Raw genomic sequence first — 19,124 nt, 5'->3', positions numbered from 1 at the left:
TAACAACTGGACAGAGACCTCCTGAGATGCCCAGGACCTTGCTGTCACATCATGGCCCTGTGGTGGGCCAGACTGCGGGTGCTGAACCATGGCCTGCATGCATCCCTTCCTGCTGGTGCAGAGCCTCTGGGCTAGTGGGAGGGAAGCTCGGGTCTTACCTGAACACTTGCTGCCCTAGGAATTTGTATGGCCTTCTAGACCCCCAAGGAATACGCTGGTGTTTTCCATGGCTCTCTGTGGACGTCCCATCTCTCAGACTTTCCTTCTCAGCTTTCTGGTCTCTTGTTTGCCCCCACTGTTATCCACACCTCAGGCCACGGCAAAGTTCATTAATTGTCTGTGACCATTTCCAACCATCACCCCTGGGGAAAAGTCTTATCTGCGGGGTCATCTCTGGACCAAGTCAAATGCAGACAGTTCTGCTAATGGGGTCTTCCAGGAAACCACGAGACAGAAACTGGGACCCTTTTCTAGGAATGCTGCTTTGGCTCCATCCAGGGGCTGACAGGCTGCTCATTTTTAGGCAACTAGACAGCTGAAGAGTGGGAGACGGACCAAGTGAAAACACCTCATAGCTTGGTGAAGACATGGGGACAGTAGAAAGCTGTGCCCCATTGGTGGGAACAAGAAATGGTGCAGCCGCCATGGAAAACAGTGTGGAGGGTCCTCAGGAATTTAGATGTGGAACCACCATCCAGCCCAGCCACTCCACATCCGGGTATCTACATCCAAAGGAACTGGGAGCAGAGTCTCCAAGGGATGAGTGCACACCCCTGTTCACTGTAGCATGCCTCACAGCGGCTAAGACAGGGAAGCACCTGAGTGCCCACTGACAGATGAATGGGCACCCACACGTGTGTACACATCGTGTACTCAGCCTCAGAGAGGAGGACCATCTGCTGCCTATTGCCACCTGGTGACCCTTGGGGACGCTGTGCCCAGTGAGAGCAGCCAGCCACAGAAGGACAAGTCCTGTAGGACACCACTTGCATGAGATACCTTAGAGGAGCCAAAATCACGGGGTGCCAGGGGCCGGGAGGAATAGAAACGGGAGTCACTACTGAATGGGCACTGAGGTTCAGAGTCACAAGATGAGCGAGTCCTGAGATGGATGGTGGTGACGGCCCTTCAGCAGTGGGAACATGTTTAATACCACTGAGCTGTGCATGTAAAAACGGTCAGGATGATAGCAAACAAAACAAACACCTTAAGGCTTGCTGTTCTCACCAAGATTCAGCCAATTTTCTGGATTACAACCCAAAACGAACTCTTCAAAGCCTGTTGCAGCCGGGTTGGTCTCCAGGTGCTGAAAAGGTCCGTGCAGCCACTCTTACCCGTGTTCTCACTGCTCTCACAAAGGAAAGCATTTCCAGAGGTCCTCATTCTGCCGTGTCTGCTGAGGTCCTGCCATCTTCATTTGGATGAAGGTACCATGGCTACCGCTGAGAGCAGAGGACCATGTCCTTGGGAGGCAGACCCTGCCTGTATCTACAGCCAGATGGAAGCTGGTCCCCTCCTACACCTGCAGCTCAGCTTCCGCAGCCCCACCTCCTCAACGAAGTGGGCTGGCAGTGTTGCCAGTCTCTCCCAGGCGTGCAGGGCTATCCAGAGGCTGCAAGGCCTGTCAGGTGCAGACAGGGATGCTTGGGACAGTCCTGGGCTCACGGGGCCCCTGCAAGTCAGGCACGGTCACAGGGATCTGCCTGCAGGGGAAGCCCATTGGGCAAAGCGCCCACAGCTCGGCAAGAGAGGAGGGCAGGCGTGTGCTGTGTGGGGCTCAGCTTGCTAGCACCCGCCCCTTCTAGTGCCTTCCTGGACTGCAGAGGTGGCAAAGCTAAACCCAGGATCCAGGATTCCCAGACCCAGTTGGGCTTCACATACCAGAAGGGCTCCGAGAAACCTGGCTCCAGAGCAGAGGTCAAGGGTGCAAGGGAGGCAGGGGACTGGGCAGGTGGGGCCCAGCAGCCACCCTGCACACGGTCCTGGAAGTCATTCTTGGAAGCTCAGCTTTCTTAAAGACTCTGGAAGCCACACCCTTGCTTACATTAGTCAGACTCGTTCTGTGGGAGCCCTGATTGGAAACAAAGCCATGACGAGACAGGGCCAGATGGCACTCCCTGAGACTTACACATGGGCACCTCCAAGGAGCTGCCAGGGCAAAGGCCCTGGGGTGGAACAAGCGGGGTGTGTCTGTGCACATGGAGGGGTGCTGGGACAACAAGGTGGGGAGACCCCCTGGAAAGCCGACCTGTTGATGGACTATTCAGACCTTCAGGACCGAGGTGGCCATTGGGAAAGTTGTGTGTGCAGAGACTGTGGTGTCTGGCAGGACCGAGGCCCTTGGTAAATGTCTGGTGAGAGGGCAAATGAGCAGACAAATGTGTGCCTGTCTAACTGGCGGGATCCCCCTGGGGAGCCAGACACCAGTGCTTGAGACAGCCTGTCCCCGGGTGGGGTACCAGGGAGGCCTGTGCCACGCCTAGAGAGGGCTCTGAAAGGACCCTTGTTATACCAGACCTCAAGGGCCCCCCGCACCCCACGGGGGCAGCCTGGGCTCTGGGACCCGGGGCAGTGACACAGCCCAGGGGGTGCAGATGAGGACACAGAGCTCACCCAGCGCTCCCCTGCCTGCCAGGCCTATTCTCAGCAGCCCACAAACACAGACTTCTAGAAATCCCACACAGCCCTCAAGGCCAGTGAGAGCCCACCAACCCCACCCCTCACACTAGGTGGAAAGGACATCACAGCTGCCCAACCTCAGCCAAGAGGCTGGCTCGTCAATTGCTCATCCTTACTCTAGACTAATTTGAGCTACAACAGACACCTGAGTCGGGAGCAGGGATAAGGGGTGCCCGCTGCTGCCACGTGGAATGGAGGGTCGGACAGGACAGCTCTGCCACTGGAGCAATGGGGGGTCTACAGAGAGCACAGTGGGTGCAGACAAGGAGGGAGGGGTGCAGACGGGGAGGGTGAGGTTCAGACAGGATCGGGGTGCAGACAGGGAGGGTGGGGGTGTGGAGGCCTGAACAGCAGCCACCGTCCTGAGTCCCACTGCCTGAAACCAGCTGAGTGACTGATCAAGAAGTGACTTCCAGGAAGGGACCCTAGAATTAGAGTCAAGCAATTAATGCAGCAGCACTCGCCGAATTAACAGAACCCAATTGACAGAATGTACACGGTCTGCAGCCCCTCCCCCACACCCAGGGGAGTAGGGCTTGGTGGTCAGGCTCACTTCTGGGCCCCCAGCACTGAGACCCAGGAGGTATTCCTCAGGGTTAATGACTGGATGGCTTTCCCTTGGCGGGGGCAGGGGGGAGGCGCTGCCTAAGTCTGGCGGGACCTTTGTAGTGGGGTCTCTGTGGACAAGAGCTCCCAAAGCCCCCTCAGGGGATTCTGTGATTCTCGAAGGGAGGCAGGACCTGGCAGTGCTAGGTCAGCAGCTGAACCAACTCCCTGCTGGCCAGGTCCCCACCTGAGGCCCAATGGAGGCCAAGGGGCCACAGGTCAGCTACCTTGGCCTTTAGTTCTCCTTCCCAGGTCCCATTGTATCCCAAGAATCCCCTCAGGCATGTCCTTGCGGGGGGCAGTCACCAACAATGGAAGTGGAGCCCCTCCCGTGGGAGCCCAAGCAAGGAAGGGGGGCCCCTGCCTGTGGGCTCCAGGCCAGGGTCCTCTGGCAGCACATCCCGCGCCCCCATGCCAGGGTCCTTGAGTTGCAGAGGCTTTCCACATGGGTGTGGGGGTGCTGGGATCAGAGCCCCCCATAAGATGGGGCAAGCCTGAGGCCAGGGCCACCCCTGAACAGTGCATGAGCAAACCATGGCAGGAGAGCCAGCTGCAACATGGCCCTGGGCCCATCTCCTGCTTTCTCTCCCAGAGAAAGGCCCCTGCTTCTCGAGAACAAGACACAGGTGCACGGACAGTACTTGCCTTCACTCACATTCTCTCCCAGGCGTGTGGAGTTTCTCCAGAGGCTGCAAGGCCTGTCTGCCCAGGCTGGGCTCCACTCCACACCTCCCGCCTGCCGGAGGGTCACATGTGGAGGCCCAACTGTCTGCCCACAAAGCCGGGCAGAGAGAGAGCTGCGCAAACGTAGAACCAGGACAGTCTTTGAAAAACGTAGCTGTTTTTCATGAAACATTATGCTATTTATGTGAATGTATCTTCATTGGTAAGGGAGTTAATATGTATTCTGAACATTTCTGTTAAGATTTCGAATATGGGAAGTATTGATGGCTCTAACCACACACACGAAAGCTCTTTGGGGTTCTCAGTGATTTTTAAGAGTGCCGGGGGTCCTGAGACCAAAAAGTTTGAAAACCCCGCGTGAGGATCCGTGTTCAGCCTGAGGACCTGCAGTCTGGCTACTTGGGCTGCTCTCTGTGGCTGTGTGTGTATTTGAAATACAGCTCAGGTCATTGGTCATTCGTTTTTGTTTGTGTTCTATTCCCCGTGATTCTTTTTTCCTCTGTCCCTCGGTCACCACTGCCCCCCTCCGCCCCATCTGGAATGTTAACAGTTCCAAAAATCAGAATGCTTTCTGTTTGAGCTTAAAAGCTCCCTGAGCAGTTCTGATAAGAGCTTCCCTTCTGTTCCCAGACCCCACGATTAGGGTTCTAGAAATATTTTAATGACCGTGAGCGGTGACCAGCTTTGGTCATGTCCCCCTGCCAGGCGTCCATGGAGCTCTACCCCACCGAGGGAAGCTGGGTGGGGACCCTGAGCCACCTCCCTGCCCCAGAGAGCCTTTCAGGAGCTGGGACAACTCTACCCATGTGGTTCTGGCTCCCCTCTGGAGGGACAGCCTCAGGATGCCCTGGCCAGCCATGTGGACGGCAGCCGTGTGGACGCTGACGGGCTGTGTGTGCCCAAACCCAGCACCCCAGGCCAAGGGATGCCTGAACTGGGAGCCCCCACTTCTCCAGCTCATCTCCAACACAGGGACTGACGTCAGGCCAGGAATGTGGCCCCTCGGTCCCACCCTGCCTGGAGGGTATAATATGCTGGCACTCCCCCCAGCCCAGCTCGCCTGCCCAAGCCTCCCAGCCGCGACTGTGGCAGCACCTCCCGGGAGACACTAAGCCGGGTTTGTTGGGAAGGGGGAGCGGCCCGGAGAGGAGCGGAGGGCGGGGAGGCGGGAGGGAAAGACAAAGAAAGGGGTGCGGCAAGTGGCAGGCGCCCGAGGGAGGAGAGTGACCTCAGCTCCGGAGAAGCATCTGCTTGGCGTCAGAGCGAGGGCGGACGGCACTGGAGGAGCCCCTTCTCTCCCTCTCCCCGTCTGAGCTTCAGCTCTCTGCGGCACCGAGGCCGGCTGGGGGCTGTCCTGGGCGTAAATTAGAGCTCTGGGCTCTGGGCTCCCGCAGGGACCATTCACTGCCACAGACCAGCCACCAGCCCTCCCGCCACTCCTGCTGGGTGAGTAGGTGTGTGAGGGGGATGCGCCCCTGTCCCCATCTGGAGGCGCTGGGCCTCCTGGCACTTTCCTGGGCCCGGCAGCCCGCAGCACCGGGAAGCCTGCATTTGCTGGGGTCATCCCGGGCACCGCGTGCCTGAAGTGCACCCTCCAGATCCCCCGGACTCAGGGATGCTCCCCCCCCAAGCCCCCCCCTCCTCCATCCCCCCTCCCCGGCATGGCTGAGACCAAGCCAGGACTCCGAATCTGCTGGGCTTGGGATCCAAGTGTAACCTGACCCGGCTTGGCTTTCAGGGATGGGACGGGGGTCCCCCTGAGCCTGATGTGGGTGGGGGTGAGAAGGCATAGGTGAGGAACGCTGCACTCCAGGAGGTCCTTGCCTCTGCCTCCTCCCCAGGGACCTGTGGTGCCAGCTGGTGGAGCTCTCCCTCTGCTCCTAGGTCATGGGAGCCCCAAGTCACGCCACCACCTGGGGCAGGGCCCTCTGGGCTGTCCTCCTGACCACACTTGGCTCTGTGGCCAGCCAGCCGCTGGGGGGAGAGTCTGTCTGCACAGCCCGGCCCCTGGCCAAGTACAGCATCACCTTCACGGGCAAGTGGAGCCAGACAGCATTCCCCAAGCAGTACCCCCTGTTTCGGCCCCCCGCACAGTGGTCCTCCCTGCTGGGTAAGTGCAGCGGTGCTGCCTGGTCCCGCCCAAACCGCGGTGACCCTCGCCCCACCCCAGCGCTGCACCGCACTTCCCCGTGGGCAGGGTGGGAGCGCTCATCCCGTTTCCTGCACTGCCAGAAATCTCTGCTGCGCACGTCCTGCCGGGCTTGGGTCCTGCCCCGGGAACATGCGCCCCTCCGCCGGTGGCTCACACGCCCCCTCGCGCGCAGGGGCCGCGCACAGCTCCGACTACAGCTTGTGGAGGAAGAACCAGTACGTCAGCGACGGGCTTAGGGACTTTGCGGAGCGGGGCGAGGCCTGGGCCCTGATGAGGGAGATGGAGGCGGCGGGAGAAAAGCTGCAGAGCGTGCACGAGGTGTTCTCGGCGCCCGCGGTGCCCAGCGGCACGGGACAGACGTCCGCGGAGCTGGAGGCCCACTCGCGACACTCACTGGTGAGCCGGGCGGCGGTGGGGGGAGGAGGGGGGCCGCGGCTGCCCGGCTAAGCGCCCGCCCTCCCCCCAGGTGTCCTTCGTGGTCCGCATCGTTCCCAGCCCGGACTGGTTTGTGGGCGTGGACAGTCTGGACCTATGCGACGGGGACCGCTGGAGGGAGCAGGTTGCTGTGGACCTTTACCCGTACGACGCGGGGACCGACAGCGGCTTTACCTTCTCCTCCCCCAACTTCGCGACCATCCCGCAGGACACGGTGACGGAGGTAAGGGGGGACGGAGGGGAGGGGATGATGGAGGGGAGGGAGCAGAGGTCCCCCCCAACAGGTGGCTCTCAGGTTAGTGCGCCGCCTCGTCCCTGACCGCAAGACGCCAGGTCTGCACGCGGCAGCTCTTCAAGGCGGAGGGCCTAGGCGGCGCACCAGACTGCCGGGGCGGACCCCGCGGCCCCACCTGGAGACCCCGCCCCGAGACCCCGCCCCGTGGCCCCACCTGCAGACCACGCCCCGCGGTCCCGCCCCATGCGTGCTCACGTAGGCCGCCTGGTGTCGCCTGGCCGCCGCGGATAAGGCTGCTCTCTCCGCAGATAACCTCCTCCTCTCCCAGCCACCCTGCAAACTCCTTCTACTACCCCCGGCTGAAGTCCCTGCCCCCCATCGCCAGAGTGACCTTGGTGCGACTCCGGCATAACCCCAGGGCCTTCGTCCCGCCCGCCCCAGGCCCCGTGGGCGCTGGCGGGAGCAATGAGATCGTGGACAGCGTCTCAGGTGAGCGTGTTGGCGCCCCGTCGCCAGGACCCCTGCAAGCTCCGGGCTGCAGCACGGCCATTCTGGGCACCAGGGAGGCCCTGATGGCCCGCGGGCTGCAGTGGGGAGAAGCACCTCTCGGGTTTGCGGGCCACACAGGGACCCGTGACAGGGCAGCTGTCAATACTGACCCCCGTTAGTGAGGTCCTTCTGTCCCACCTGCACAATAATCCTTAATGGCGAGTGGCCACCACACTGAAACAGGAAAGGACACTCGGGGGCAGAAACTGTCCCAAAGGGACCTCTTTGAGGAGTCAGTGACACCTCCACACACTCCACTTCCCAAGACCACACTGGTAACCTGCTCCTCATGGGGGCCAGTGGTCCAGGGATCACGCCCCTCCGTGTCTACCCACTCCAGTGATTCCCCCAGGGTAGTCCCCCATCCAGCTATGGCAGAGCTGGGAAAGGTGCTCCCTCCCAAGACGGCTCCTGGGTGTAATGTGCCCTCATGGCTAATGGGGCCCGTGGGGGAGAGAAAGATGGCGGGGCAGGTGATGTTAGGGTGTGCAAGGGGCGGAGTCAAACCAGCCAGAGGCTGTGTGAAGAAAGACAGGGGCCCAGGTGTTGGGCATAGGGCGCTGTGGGCTCTAGGGTTCCCCCCGTTCAGCATTGGATGGCAAGGGCTCTGAGGTTTAACCCTCCCCTTAGGAAGCTGGGGACCCTGGGGGTTCGGAGCCCTTAGTGCAGCACAATGGGGGTTTGGGGAGATGTGGGTTTTGGCTGACCAGTGAAGTCTTGTACATTTGCCCAGGAGTGAGTGGTAAAGCAGGCCCCCATCAGTGGCGTCCCCGTGTGTGACCTGTATCATAGGTGATAGTCAGGACACCACTGAATGGATCCCTCTCTGTTCCCCTCCCCTGCCCCCTGGCAGAAGGGATAGTGGGGGTCCAGCTGTGAGCAGGTGTGAGGGTCTGAAACACAGAGCCCCCTGCCAGCCCAGCTGCATCAGAGCAGGCCCCTCCCCTGGCCTCCTGGTCCCGGCTGCCAGAGCTGGTGTCCCAGAGTCCCCCATGAGGGGGAGTCCCTGGAGGTGTCTCAGTGGGGGCTTGCAGGCGGTGTGATTGGCGGTCTTGCAGTGGGCTCTAAGTCATGCTGATAAATTCCCACTCCTCGTGATGCCCACATGGGGCTGGTCTTGTACAAGAGACACACACCTGCTCACAGGCCTCTCGTGCTCGGTCCAGTTGCAGAAACGCCGCTGGACTGCGAGGTCTCCCTGTGGTCATCCTGGGGGCTGTGTGCAGGTCCATGCGGGAAGCTGGGAGCCAAGAGCAGGACTCGCTACATCCGCGTGCAGCCTGCCAACCATGGGGCACCCTGCCCCGAGCTTGAAGAGGAGGCCGAGTGCGTCCCCGACAACTGTGTCTGAGACCAGAGCCCTGCAGGCCCTCCACCCCTCGTGGTGGCTGAGCCTGGTGGTTCAGTGGACTATGTGGGGCTCTGTCCACCACGTCTCTGAGCTCCGGTGCTGACCAACCCCCCTACACAGATGGGTCTCCAGTGGCTGGATGGAGGAGGACTCCGGGGGAGGCATCTCCTTTCAACAAGCTCTCCCCTCGGGCACCCAGTCCTGGGACCTACTCTTCTGGGGGAGTTCAGCCCTGAGGTTACATTGAGCTCCACTCTACTTCCTGCTGGTCGGAGGTCGTCTTGCGTGCGGACTGCGTGTCCACAGGGCCCACAGCATCCACGGGTCCATCTACAGGAGAGCTGCACACCCAGCCCCAGGAGCCCCAGGCTACCGCAGATATGAAATACCTTGGACCTGCTGTCCCTGGGGGCACCAGCGCCCACAGGCCGAGACTACCCCGGACAGGTCATGTAGGTCAAGTGGGTAAAGGAGAACAGGCTCCGACAACTCGCCTTGGCATTGTCACATGACCCATCTCCTTTCACTTGAATAAAGACTGTTTCCTGACATCAGGGGCCCTTGTCTTGCATTTCCTGGCAGGGCCCCGGGAGGGCCACTGTCCCACCCCAAGTAGAGTCTCCCCTGCCTGGAGGGCATGCCGAGATTCCTGGAAGGACACTGGGCAGCCTCTGACTGGCGCGAAGGAGATGTTCACACACACCCAGCACACGCGGGGGCTGCTGGTGGGACTAGTGGGGACTTCAGAGGAACAGCAAGGCCATGTGCAGCCACCCACAGCTGTTCCCCAAGGCCAGCCAGTCCCTGCGCCTGGCCACTGACTGCCAAGCCCTACCGCCTCATACAGCTTCCCTGAGGGCTCACTGTTCCTCCGCCTGGGCCTTGTCTGAGGTCAGGGGTCCCCACCTCACCCACCAGCATGGATCCCATGGGAGTCTCTGAGCCCTGGGCTGGGCTGGCCACTCAGAGAAAGATCAGGAGATGGGGAAAGCCTCCTCTCTATTCCTAGAACATTCTTCCACCTGCTTGGACACATGCAGAATCAGATCCAACAACTACCCCCTCCCCACTTCTGTCCACTGCCCTCTCCCACCCACCTCCCCCACCCTTGTCCACCACCCCCTCAATGTCCCTGCTGATATCTGGTTACTTCCATACAGAGACCCCTCTTACCTCTGCTTCTCTGTTTTCTCTGACACTTCTCCCACCCACTCTCTTGAGGGGCAGTCTCGGGTCCCCACATGCTCAGACCTCCTGCTGAGGAGCCATCCACACCCTGTAGAAGCAGCTCATGCAGGACACCATACCCAGCCTCGGACACATTCAGGGCCATCCCTCTCCTGTCCCTACTTGGTCATTCGCAGCAGCCATTGTCTCCCCCTCCTATCTTGGGGGTCGTTTCTCTTGGCCTCCCTTTCCCCATCACGTCCTCCTGCTCCTGTGTCCACTTCCACCCACTCGCCTAGGAAGGACTCTCCCCATTTCTGGTTCCCAGTGTCTCCCTCCACATGGGACTCCCTGCTTTGCTGCCGTGGGGGGCTCCATGTCCACTGCACCGCTGCCCCCAGGGTACACGCTCCTTGCTCTTTGACCCCTCCCTCTCAGCAACCCCTCCCCCACCCACCTACCTTCCCAACATGTCCCCGCTGGATAGGCTGTTCTCCTTCCCTATCTCTTCTGATGGAGCTCCTCTATCCTGGACACCCCTCCACACTGTGCTCCTATACTCCCCCGACACTCCTGCCCACTGCTCTCCTTTACCCCCCCCCGATGCTCCTCCCCACAGCTCCCTTTACCCCGCTAACCCTTCCCCATGACCACCACCCCACACCCCTCCCCACAGCTCCCCTCCACCCCTCCCCACAGCTCTCCTCCACGTCCCCCCCCACCCCTTCCCGTGAGCTTGATCTCAGGCCCCTCCGCCCTATATTGTTGCTGACCTCCTTGTACCCATTCCTCTCTCCAGAAGAGATGTATGTCCCCAGTGGTCGCCTTGACCCTCGACCTAGGGGAGGAAGCAGTGAAAGAGCGGCTTGTGAACCTTTATCCCCCAACAGGGAGTAGACTTCCAGCCAGCATCTCGGGTATGTCCTGCCCAACAGACTGGGGGCTGTAGCCTAGGAGGAGAGACTCACCTGAAAGATGTTCTCAGCAGATGGTCCCTGAGGTCTCTAAACACATCACCTCAGGGCACAGCTGAGATAACTCATGACACCTCGCTTTCCAGGGCTGGGGTGCCCGCCTGTGCTCCTCACTGAGAGCCCAGAAGGACCTGGAACATGGTCTCAGCACTAGAGCAGCTTCCCTGCCCCACCTCCGGGGCACATGCTTCAGGAGCAGCAGGCACATGGTTTGCAGGAACCAAGGTGGGCAAAAAGACCCTGTCCTGGAATACTGGGGATCTGTTCTCTGACAGCTGATTGCTGCTCCTAGTAACAAAGGTGCAGACAGAGAGGCCGCACCACTGTGGTTGTCCCCTGCCCCACCCCTCACTGCAAAACCCTCCCTCTCCAGCTGAAGTACCCTCCAGGGAATTTGAAAGGCAGCACACTTTTCTCCTCACTCCCCCTTTATTTTTCACCTTTTTCCTCTTTGGGGAGCTAAATAGTAAAGACAAGGACATTCAAAAGCAATTGCACATATAAGGGAAATTAGGAAGTGACCACACATGTCCAGGGAAAGTCTTGAAAAGACCTAGGGAGATGTTGAGTTACCCTCAGCTGGATCCTCAGCACAGAGACAGCCTATGGCAATCAAAGAAAAAACCTAGGGGCGCCTGGGTGGCTCAATCAGTTAAGCATCTGACTCTTGATCTCAGCTCAGGTCTTAATCTCAGGTCTTAATCAGGGTAATGAGTTCAAGCCCTGTGTTGGGTTCCACATTGGGGGAGCCTATTTAATTAAAAAAAAAAAAAAAGGAAAGAAAGGAAGAAAGCAAGAAAGAAAAGAAATACATAAACCTTGGGGAACAGGGAGAATCTGATTTTCAGAGTTGCCACATTATTACATTCAAAGGTCCAGTGTTCAACAAAAAATTGCAAGGCATACAAAGACACAGGGAAATATGGCCCAATCAAAGGAAAAAAGTAAATCAACAGGAACTGCCTCTTGAAAAAAGTCTAATGGCAAACATACTAGAAAAAGACTTTAGAACAATGGCTTTAAAGATGCTCGAAGAACTAGATCAGACTCCCTTCTTATCTGTAATTACTTACATGTAAATGGATTAAATTCTTAAAAGACAGAGACTGGCAGAATCTATAAAAACACCTGATCCAGCCATAGGTTGTCTACAAGAGACTCACTTGAGATCCAAAGACAGATAGACTGAAAGTGAAAGGATGGAAAAACATACTCCATGCAAACAATGACCAGAGGAGAGCAGCGGCGGCCACACTAACATCAGACAAAATAGACTTAAATTTGAAAATGGTTACAAGGGACAAAGGACAGTATACACTAATAACATGTCAGTATAAGAAAACATAACAATTATAAACATTTATACACCCAGTGACAGGCCATCAAACTATATGAAGCAAAAACTGACGGAATTGAAAGGAGAAATTGCCAGCAGTACAGTAACAGTTGGAAATGTCAGTCCCCTGCTCATAGTAGAGGATGAACAGCCAGATTGAAGATAAGTAAGGGCACAGAGGACTTGCCCCAAGCTGGCAGCCAAATGCAGCAGACACACAGAGCCCCTGCCCAGCGACAATCCCACAAACGTTCTCCTCACTTGCACTCGGGTTAGTTTACAGGACAGACCACATGGGAGACCACGTGATTAGTCTCAGTAGTATTTAAAAGGTAGATATCATACAAAGTGTCTTCTCTGGCCACAACAGGATGAAGGTAGAAATCAGGAACAGAAGGAAAATGCAACATTCACAAATTTGTTGAAATTAAGTAACATCTCTTAAATCAATTGATCAAAGAAGAAATCACAAGAAAATTAGAAAATACTTAGAAACAAATGAAGATGAAAAATCTTCAGCACAACAGAACTATGGAATGCAGTGAAAGCAATTCTAAGAGTCAGGGGATATTTATAGCTATAAACACATTTAAAAACAGAGAAGATTTTATTTTATTTTATTTATTTATTTATTTATTTTTAGATTTTTTATTTATTTGTCAGAGAGAGAGGGAGAGAGAGCAAGCACAGGCAGACAGAATGGCGGGCAGAGGCAGAGGGAGAAGCAGGCTCCCCGCCGAGCAAGGAGCCCGATGTGGGACTCGATCCCAGGACGCTAGGATCATGACCTGAGCTGAAGGCAGCTGCTTAACCAACTGAGCCACCCAGGCGTCCCAAACAGTAAAGATTTTAAATCAGCAATCCGAGTTTAGACTACACCCCAAACTAGTGGAAGGAATGAAATGATAAAGATGAGAACAGAGATAAACAAAATAGAGAATGGGAAAGCAGTAAAGAAAATCCATAAACAAAAAGCTGCTTCCTTGAAAAGATCATCAAAGTTGACAGAACTTTAGCTATATGGGCTAATTAAAAAAAGAGAGACTCTGATTACTAAAATCAGAAATGAAGTGGGAACATTATCACCGATTCTACAGAAATAAAAAGGATTATCAGAGAGTACTATGAACCATTGTATACCAGCAAAGAGGAAAACTTAGATAAGTGGACAAATTCCTGGAAACATAGAACCTACCAAGACTGTATCACAGAGACACAGAAAGTCTGAACAGACCTACGACTGGTAAGGAGACTGAACCAGTAATCAGAAATCCCCAACAGAGCAAAGCCCAGGACCGGACAACTTCACAGGTGAATTCTACCACTTACAGCAGAATTAACACCAATCCTTCCCCAACTTTTCCCAAAAACTGAAGGGGAGAGAAACTTCCCAGTTCATTCTATGGGGCCAGCCTTACCTTGATATCAAAGTTGGACAGAGACATTGTAGGAAAAGAAAACTATATACCAACATCCATGATGAGCACAGATGCAAAAATCCTCCATGAAATACTAGCAAACAGAATTCAGCAGCATGTTACAAGGACTATATAGCACGACAAAGTGGGTATTTCTGAAATGGAACTGTGGTTCAACATACAAAAACTGATCAAGGTAATATGTCCCAGCAACAGGATGGAGAGGGAAACTACATGATCATCTCAACTGATGTAGGTCTGCAAAGCATTTGACAAAATTCAAATTTCTGTAGAAAAGCATTTGACTAAATTTAATGATAAAAACACTCAACAAACTAGGAACAGATGGGAACTACTTCCACATGAGAAGAGCCGTGGATGAAAACCTAGAGGAAACATCACTAATGGTGAAAGACTGGAAGCATTTTCTCAACAAAGAGGAAAAAGGCAAGGTTGCTGCTTTCACCACTTCCATTCTGCCTGGTGCTGGAAGTTCTGGTCAGAGCAATTAGGCAAAAAAAAAAAAAAAAAAAAAATAGATGAAATAACTCCAAGTTGGGACAGTAGAAGTAAAATTATCTCCGCATATAATGTTGTTTGTATAAACCCTTGAGGTGACATGAACACAAAGCCTGCTTAGGACTAACACGTGACTGCATCGAAGTGTCAGGACATAGTCAACACACAAAACTCTGCTGTGTTTTTGTGCATGAACGATGAACAATCTGAAGAGGGAATCACAGAACAATTCCATTTACAATCGCATCAAAGAGAAGAAAATGCACAGGAAACGCGCGTACCGTGACAAGGCAAGCCACTGCTCAGAGGCTGGAGGCCATGAGCGAGTAAAGACACAGCCCATGTCCAAGGTTTGGGAACAGGCTGCTGCTGCGACGGGCGGTACATTACACATAACTCTCATCGAAATCCTCATGGCATGTTTTCCAGAAACAGAAAAACCCATCCTCAGTTTCATATGGAACCTCAAGGGACCAACAACCTTGAAAAAGAACACACTTGTTACAACCACTTAAAAACCTGAGCCTGGGTCGAATGAAGCCTCCAGCTGCACCCCCCGATCTCTGGAGAAGCAGTGGGAAGAGCCTGCCAACCACCCAAGCAGACGGGTCTCCGTGGCAGCAGCAGTGTGGCCGGTGCCCAGGTCCAAGGAGTGCGCGTTAGCCAGGACTCTGGAGATGCGTGCTGGGCACCGTGCCTGCTCCTGGGATGCAGTCTGACCCTTGGGGTTCTTGGGAGGAAAAAGGCTGGTTGAGGGGAAGGGGAGCCCAACCAAATGCAAGATTTCAGAGACATCATCATGTGCAACGTGGGGATTCTGTGGAGACACCAATCCAAACGTGTCGATGGCAAAGACCTTCCCAATCAGGGAAAAGGGACTGCGAACTTGCTGCTGGGTGACAGAAAGGGTTATCATTAATCTGTTAGCCATCACCATGGCATTGTGACTAAGCTGGGTTTTTTTAGTCCTTATGAATTAGAGGTGCACATATTGAAGTTCTGATGGGTGAAAATGACCTCTGATTGGAAACGTGCTTTAAAATACTCCATGAAGGAAGCCTGGGTGGCTCAGTCATTAAGCATCTGCCTTTGGCTCAGGTCATGATCCCAGGGTCCTGGGATTGAGTCCCACATCAGGCAGTTCCTGCCCTTTTTGCAAGAGAACAAGTTTAGAGACTCACTGGAGGTGAGGCCTCAGTTAAATTGGGCCTCCCACCTCCTCCTAGCCCACACCCACTGCCCCCCACCCCACACCCCTGCCCTCGGTTCTCACCCCCTGGCCCAATGCTCACTTCCTCCTCCCTCACCTCCTGCCATACAGTCGGAACAACTACAGAATGGCCATCTTGGCTTGGTCAGGATGGCACAGTGCGGGCCATTGATGGGCACCTGTTGAGTTGGGGACTTGGGGCTCCTCCAGTGCTTGGTCCTTGGCCCTGCAGTGTCTTTCATTCCATTATCACACTTCAAAATCCTTCAAAAACTAGAGAGGTGAAGGAACTTTGCCGCCACTGTGCTTGGAAAGGCCCCAAGGTCCAGACCTCTTTTTATCTTGTTCCCTGGGATTTGCTGCAGTTGCCCTGCCCAAGTGTGGCCGCCATATGTCCCTTCTCACAAAAATCAATTTACAGAATTATCCAATGAACTACAAGCTCTCCATGGGCAGTGTCACTTGTAACTGACCTGTTTCAAGGGAAGTGCTCCTAGGAGTGGCTAAAGCAGCAGAAATGGAAACGTTAACGTTTGTTTTCAGTTTTTATTTTTCACTTTCAGCTGCTTTTTATTTCCACGTAGGGGAACGAGAGGAGAAATGCATAATAGAAGACATTCCAAGCAACACACTGGTAACAGGTACGTACGATGTGCTCCATTGAATGTTGAACTCAGCATGTCATTTTACGGAATGGTCCTAGTTTCTCGGTGCATATATTACCTGGTTCACGCTGTGCGGTGTCCTCTTGAGAGAGTTTATCATGTTATGCAAACTTAACATGAAAGTAGCCTTTGGAGTGAATTGTACTGAATCACAAACTGGGAAACGAAGATAGGATGCCACAGAATCCAAGCCTGATTTGTTTTTCTGGTTGTCAGGTTTCCACAAGTAAAAGAATTTCTGATACCATTAATCATGCTAATTATGGTTGAATTCTTTAAAGATGAATGATGTCTCCCGCCTGGTCCAGGGCAACAGTGAGAAACAGCGGATGCAGGAGGGCTCTGAGCCTCAGCTCCTGGAGCCCCTGCAGCCTGATGGCGAGTGATGTGGGCGGTGCACATGTGTGCAGAACTGAGGCTACTTTCCAAGCAGAATGCCCGCGAATCCGGCTCTCGGCACGTGATTTCTGCCCATTCCCCACACTGCCACCAAACACATCTCCATATGGCTGCGCTTACCTGGCCTCTGGAGAAAGAAACAAGCACCCACGGGTTTCAGAATTGTATGGCAAATACAGTATATTCAAGTTCAGTTGATACCAAATCTCCTGATTTTAATGCAAAAGAGGAAAAAAAAAACCAGCCAAATCTAACCCTAGTAGTATTCTCCAGAAGTCCATCATGGATTTTTACATCCAGTTCTATCTTACATTGACTAGTGCCAAGTTCTCCTCTCTATTTCTCTTGGCCGTTACATCCGGGTGTTCTATGGCGAAGCATCTTAACCCACCCTGCATCAACCCATCCAACACACACAGCACCCTGTGGAGCCAAAGCCAGAGTCAGCAGTGTGAGACCAGGCTGGGGAGGAGCAGAACTGGCAGAAGGCACGGGGAGGAGAGCCGGGTGGTATGGAGACGCCCACGGCGGCTGCGGCTGCTGCGGGAACTGTGTTTGGGGCTGTGAGGCATGAGCAGGGCCACCTAAGAGCTGTGCATCCCTGGGCAAGCTACTGAACCTCTCTGCTTCATTTGTGAAATGGGATAAAAATAATGACATCTGTCTCTTCTTGTCGTGATAATATTGGGATTAATATCTACAAAGCTCTTAGAATGCAGCCAGACACATAGAACATCACTCTAAGTGTTTGCTCACGCCGCCTGACCCCAGCTCTCTCATCCCGGACATTTGACTTGGGTGAATAGCTCTGTGGCTGCAGGAGGAATAAGAGGGACAGGAGGAGCCTGCCTACACTTCCTGCTGCCTGGTCCCCCAGCTGGATGGACATGTCCCGGGACACACCGTGACAGTGAGCCCGAGGATCACCTGAACCCTCTGGAGGGGCCTGAGGCCAGAAGGCAGATGCAGCCAGACAGTGCTCTGCAGCTAGGGGGAGGACGGGTCTCATGCTGGCCAGGCCCAAGGCCTGAGCCAGGAGACTCTTCTACTCCTCATCCAGACTGTACTGTACTGGTCCTTCTCAACTCTGAATTCCCCTCGCCCTGCCTCCTCAGCCTCAACTCTGTCCTGCCCAGTCTGTGGTCTCCTCAGCCGGCCCCCCCATGCAACTATTTCAGGTAGAGCTCAGCCCCCTGAAGTGTGTCGTAACTACAAGGAAATTGTGGAGACACATCAGCTCACACATTTTGATGTTTTTAAAGATAGAATACGGTCCTGGGGCACCTGGTTGGCTCAATCATTACAACGTGTGACCCTCGATCTTGGGGTCATGAGTTCAAGCCCCACACTGGGTGCAGAGATTACATAAAATAAATAAATGAAATTAAAAATTAAAAAAAATTTAAATGTCACCAGTTATAAAAGATTATTATTAAAAAAAAAAACTTGATTAACCCTCCACCTGAACAAAGGCAAGAAAGAAAGGATAAGGCACAAGGAACAAATAGGGTAAATGGAAAACAAATAGCAATATGGCAGTCTTAAACCCAACTACATTTTATATTACACTAAGTGAAAATGGGCAAAACTCTCCAATTGAAAGACAGAGATCATGAGACTAGACTTAAAAACAAAACACCTATATACTGTTCCCAAATGAAACACTACTTTTTGAGGGGGTAGTGGCAAAGGGAGAGGGAGAGAAAACCTCAAATAGCCTCCAGGACCAGCCTGGAGCCCAGTGCTGGGCTTGATCTCACAACCTTGAGATCATGACCTGAGCCAAAATCAAGAATCAGACTCTTAACCTAATGAGCCCCCCAGACACCCCCTAAATGAAATACTTTAAATAGAAGGAAAGGCTGAAAGTTAAAAGATGGAAAAGACATACATGTAAAGATAAATGAAAGAAAGTGTCGTCAGAGCAGACTTTACGACGCTAAGTATTACCAGAGTAAAAGACATGCAAGGACCAGTGTTGGGTTTAATAACAGAAAGATGTTCTGCATGAGTTTCCTACTTGACTATTTTGAGTTTCTTCTAAGAGAATTTTGAGCATTTGAGCATGCCAATCCATCAATTAAGTCTATATTCTTATCATTACTTTTCCTTTAACTATGATTATATCTTTAATCATTAGCCCACTGCTTTGATGTGCCAAATAATGTAGTAGCATACCAAAATACAGTTCTTAAACGTTTCTTTAAAAAATCCCTTTTATGAAGAAAGTACTCTCTGCTCTCTTGTTCATTATATGCTGCAAGCTCCTGTCTCTACATTCAGGACCTTGGCTGTAGATCAAGGGTGGGCAGGACCAGAGTTCACCTGCCCACAGCATGAATACACTCTGGAAGGCTGGAGGCCAGCTTCTTTGGAGCTCTGAGTACTTATGCTGCCTGAGCCGGAAAATGACTCTGTTTCCTGTCCCTCCACCGTCCATGAAATCCCTGACTCTACTCAGCGCATGTGTGGTGGCAAACACACGCACCAAACCACATGGTTAAGAAGTGCTCATCCATAGTACACACTCATATTTAATTTTTAGATCGCCATGGAAGTGAAAACACAAATTTTAAGTTTTTCTGGGGATCAGTGGGGTTCTGAGACCCTGTCTGATATCTCTGGTCCCAGGGGGCACACACAGCGATATCTCTTGTCTCTTTTCCTCTGAGGCACAGAGGAATCCCATGAGAGACACCCGTCTAGGAAGTTGGAGAGAGATGACCTCAGAGCCAGTCATCCACA

General features: G+C 53.9%; 1 protein-coding gene across 3 annotated transcripts; it reads left to right on the top strand.

Moving 5' to 3' along the window:
• Positions 1–5,150: 5,150 nt before the first annotated feature.
• LOC125093449 (spondin-2) lies at positions 5,151–9,242 on the top strand. Of its 3 annotated transcripts, none has more exons than XM_047718584.1 (6): positions 5,151–5,415; positions 5,811–6,079; positions 6,294–6,517; positions 6,588–6,779; positions 7,100–7,280; positions 8,507–9,242. In XM_047718584.1, the coding sequence occupies exons 2-6, from the start codon at positions 5,857–5,859 to the stop codon at positions 8,689–8,691; spliced, it is 1,005 nt and encodes a 334-aa protein (XP_047574540.1). In that variant the 5' UTR covers positions 5,151–5,415; positions 5,811–5,856; the 3' UTR covers positions 8,692–9,242. The 3 variants fall into 3 exon arrangements, with proteins under 3 accessions (XP_047574540.1, XP_047574541.1, XP_047574539.1); XM_047718585.1 differs by having other exon boundaries at positions 5,152–5,423; positions 5,854–6,079; XM_047718583.1 differs by having other exon boundaries at positions 5,154–5,415; positions 5,854–6,079.
• Positions 9,243–19,124: the final 9,882 nt, after the last annotated feature.

The sequence above is a fragment of the Lutra lutra genome, chromosome 2 (assembly GCF_902655055.1).
Source record: "Lutra lutra chromosome 2, mLutLut1.2, whole genome shotgun sequence".
NCBI lineage: Eukaryota > Metazoa > Chordata > Mammalia > Carnivora > Mustelidae > Lutra > Lutra lutra.
This window is presented reverse-complemented; position numbering and strand designations above follow the sequence as displayed.

Coding starts and splice junctions, on each gene's coding strand:
- LOC125093449 (XM_047718584.1), top strand. CDS start 5,857: ATGGGAGCCCCAAGTCACGCCACCACCTGGGGCAGGGCCCTCTGGGCT. Junction 6,780..7,099: donor CGCAGGACACGGTGACGGAG/GTAAGGGGGGAC, acceptor CTCTCTCCGCAG/ATAACCTCCTCCTCTCCCAG. Junction 7,281..8,506: donor GATCGTGGACAGCGTCTCAG/GTGAGCGTGTTG, acceptor TGCTCGGTCCAG/TTGCAGAAACGCCGCTGGAC.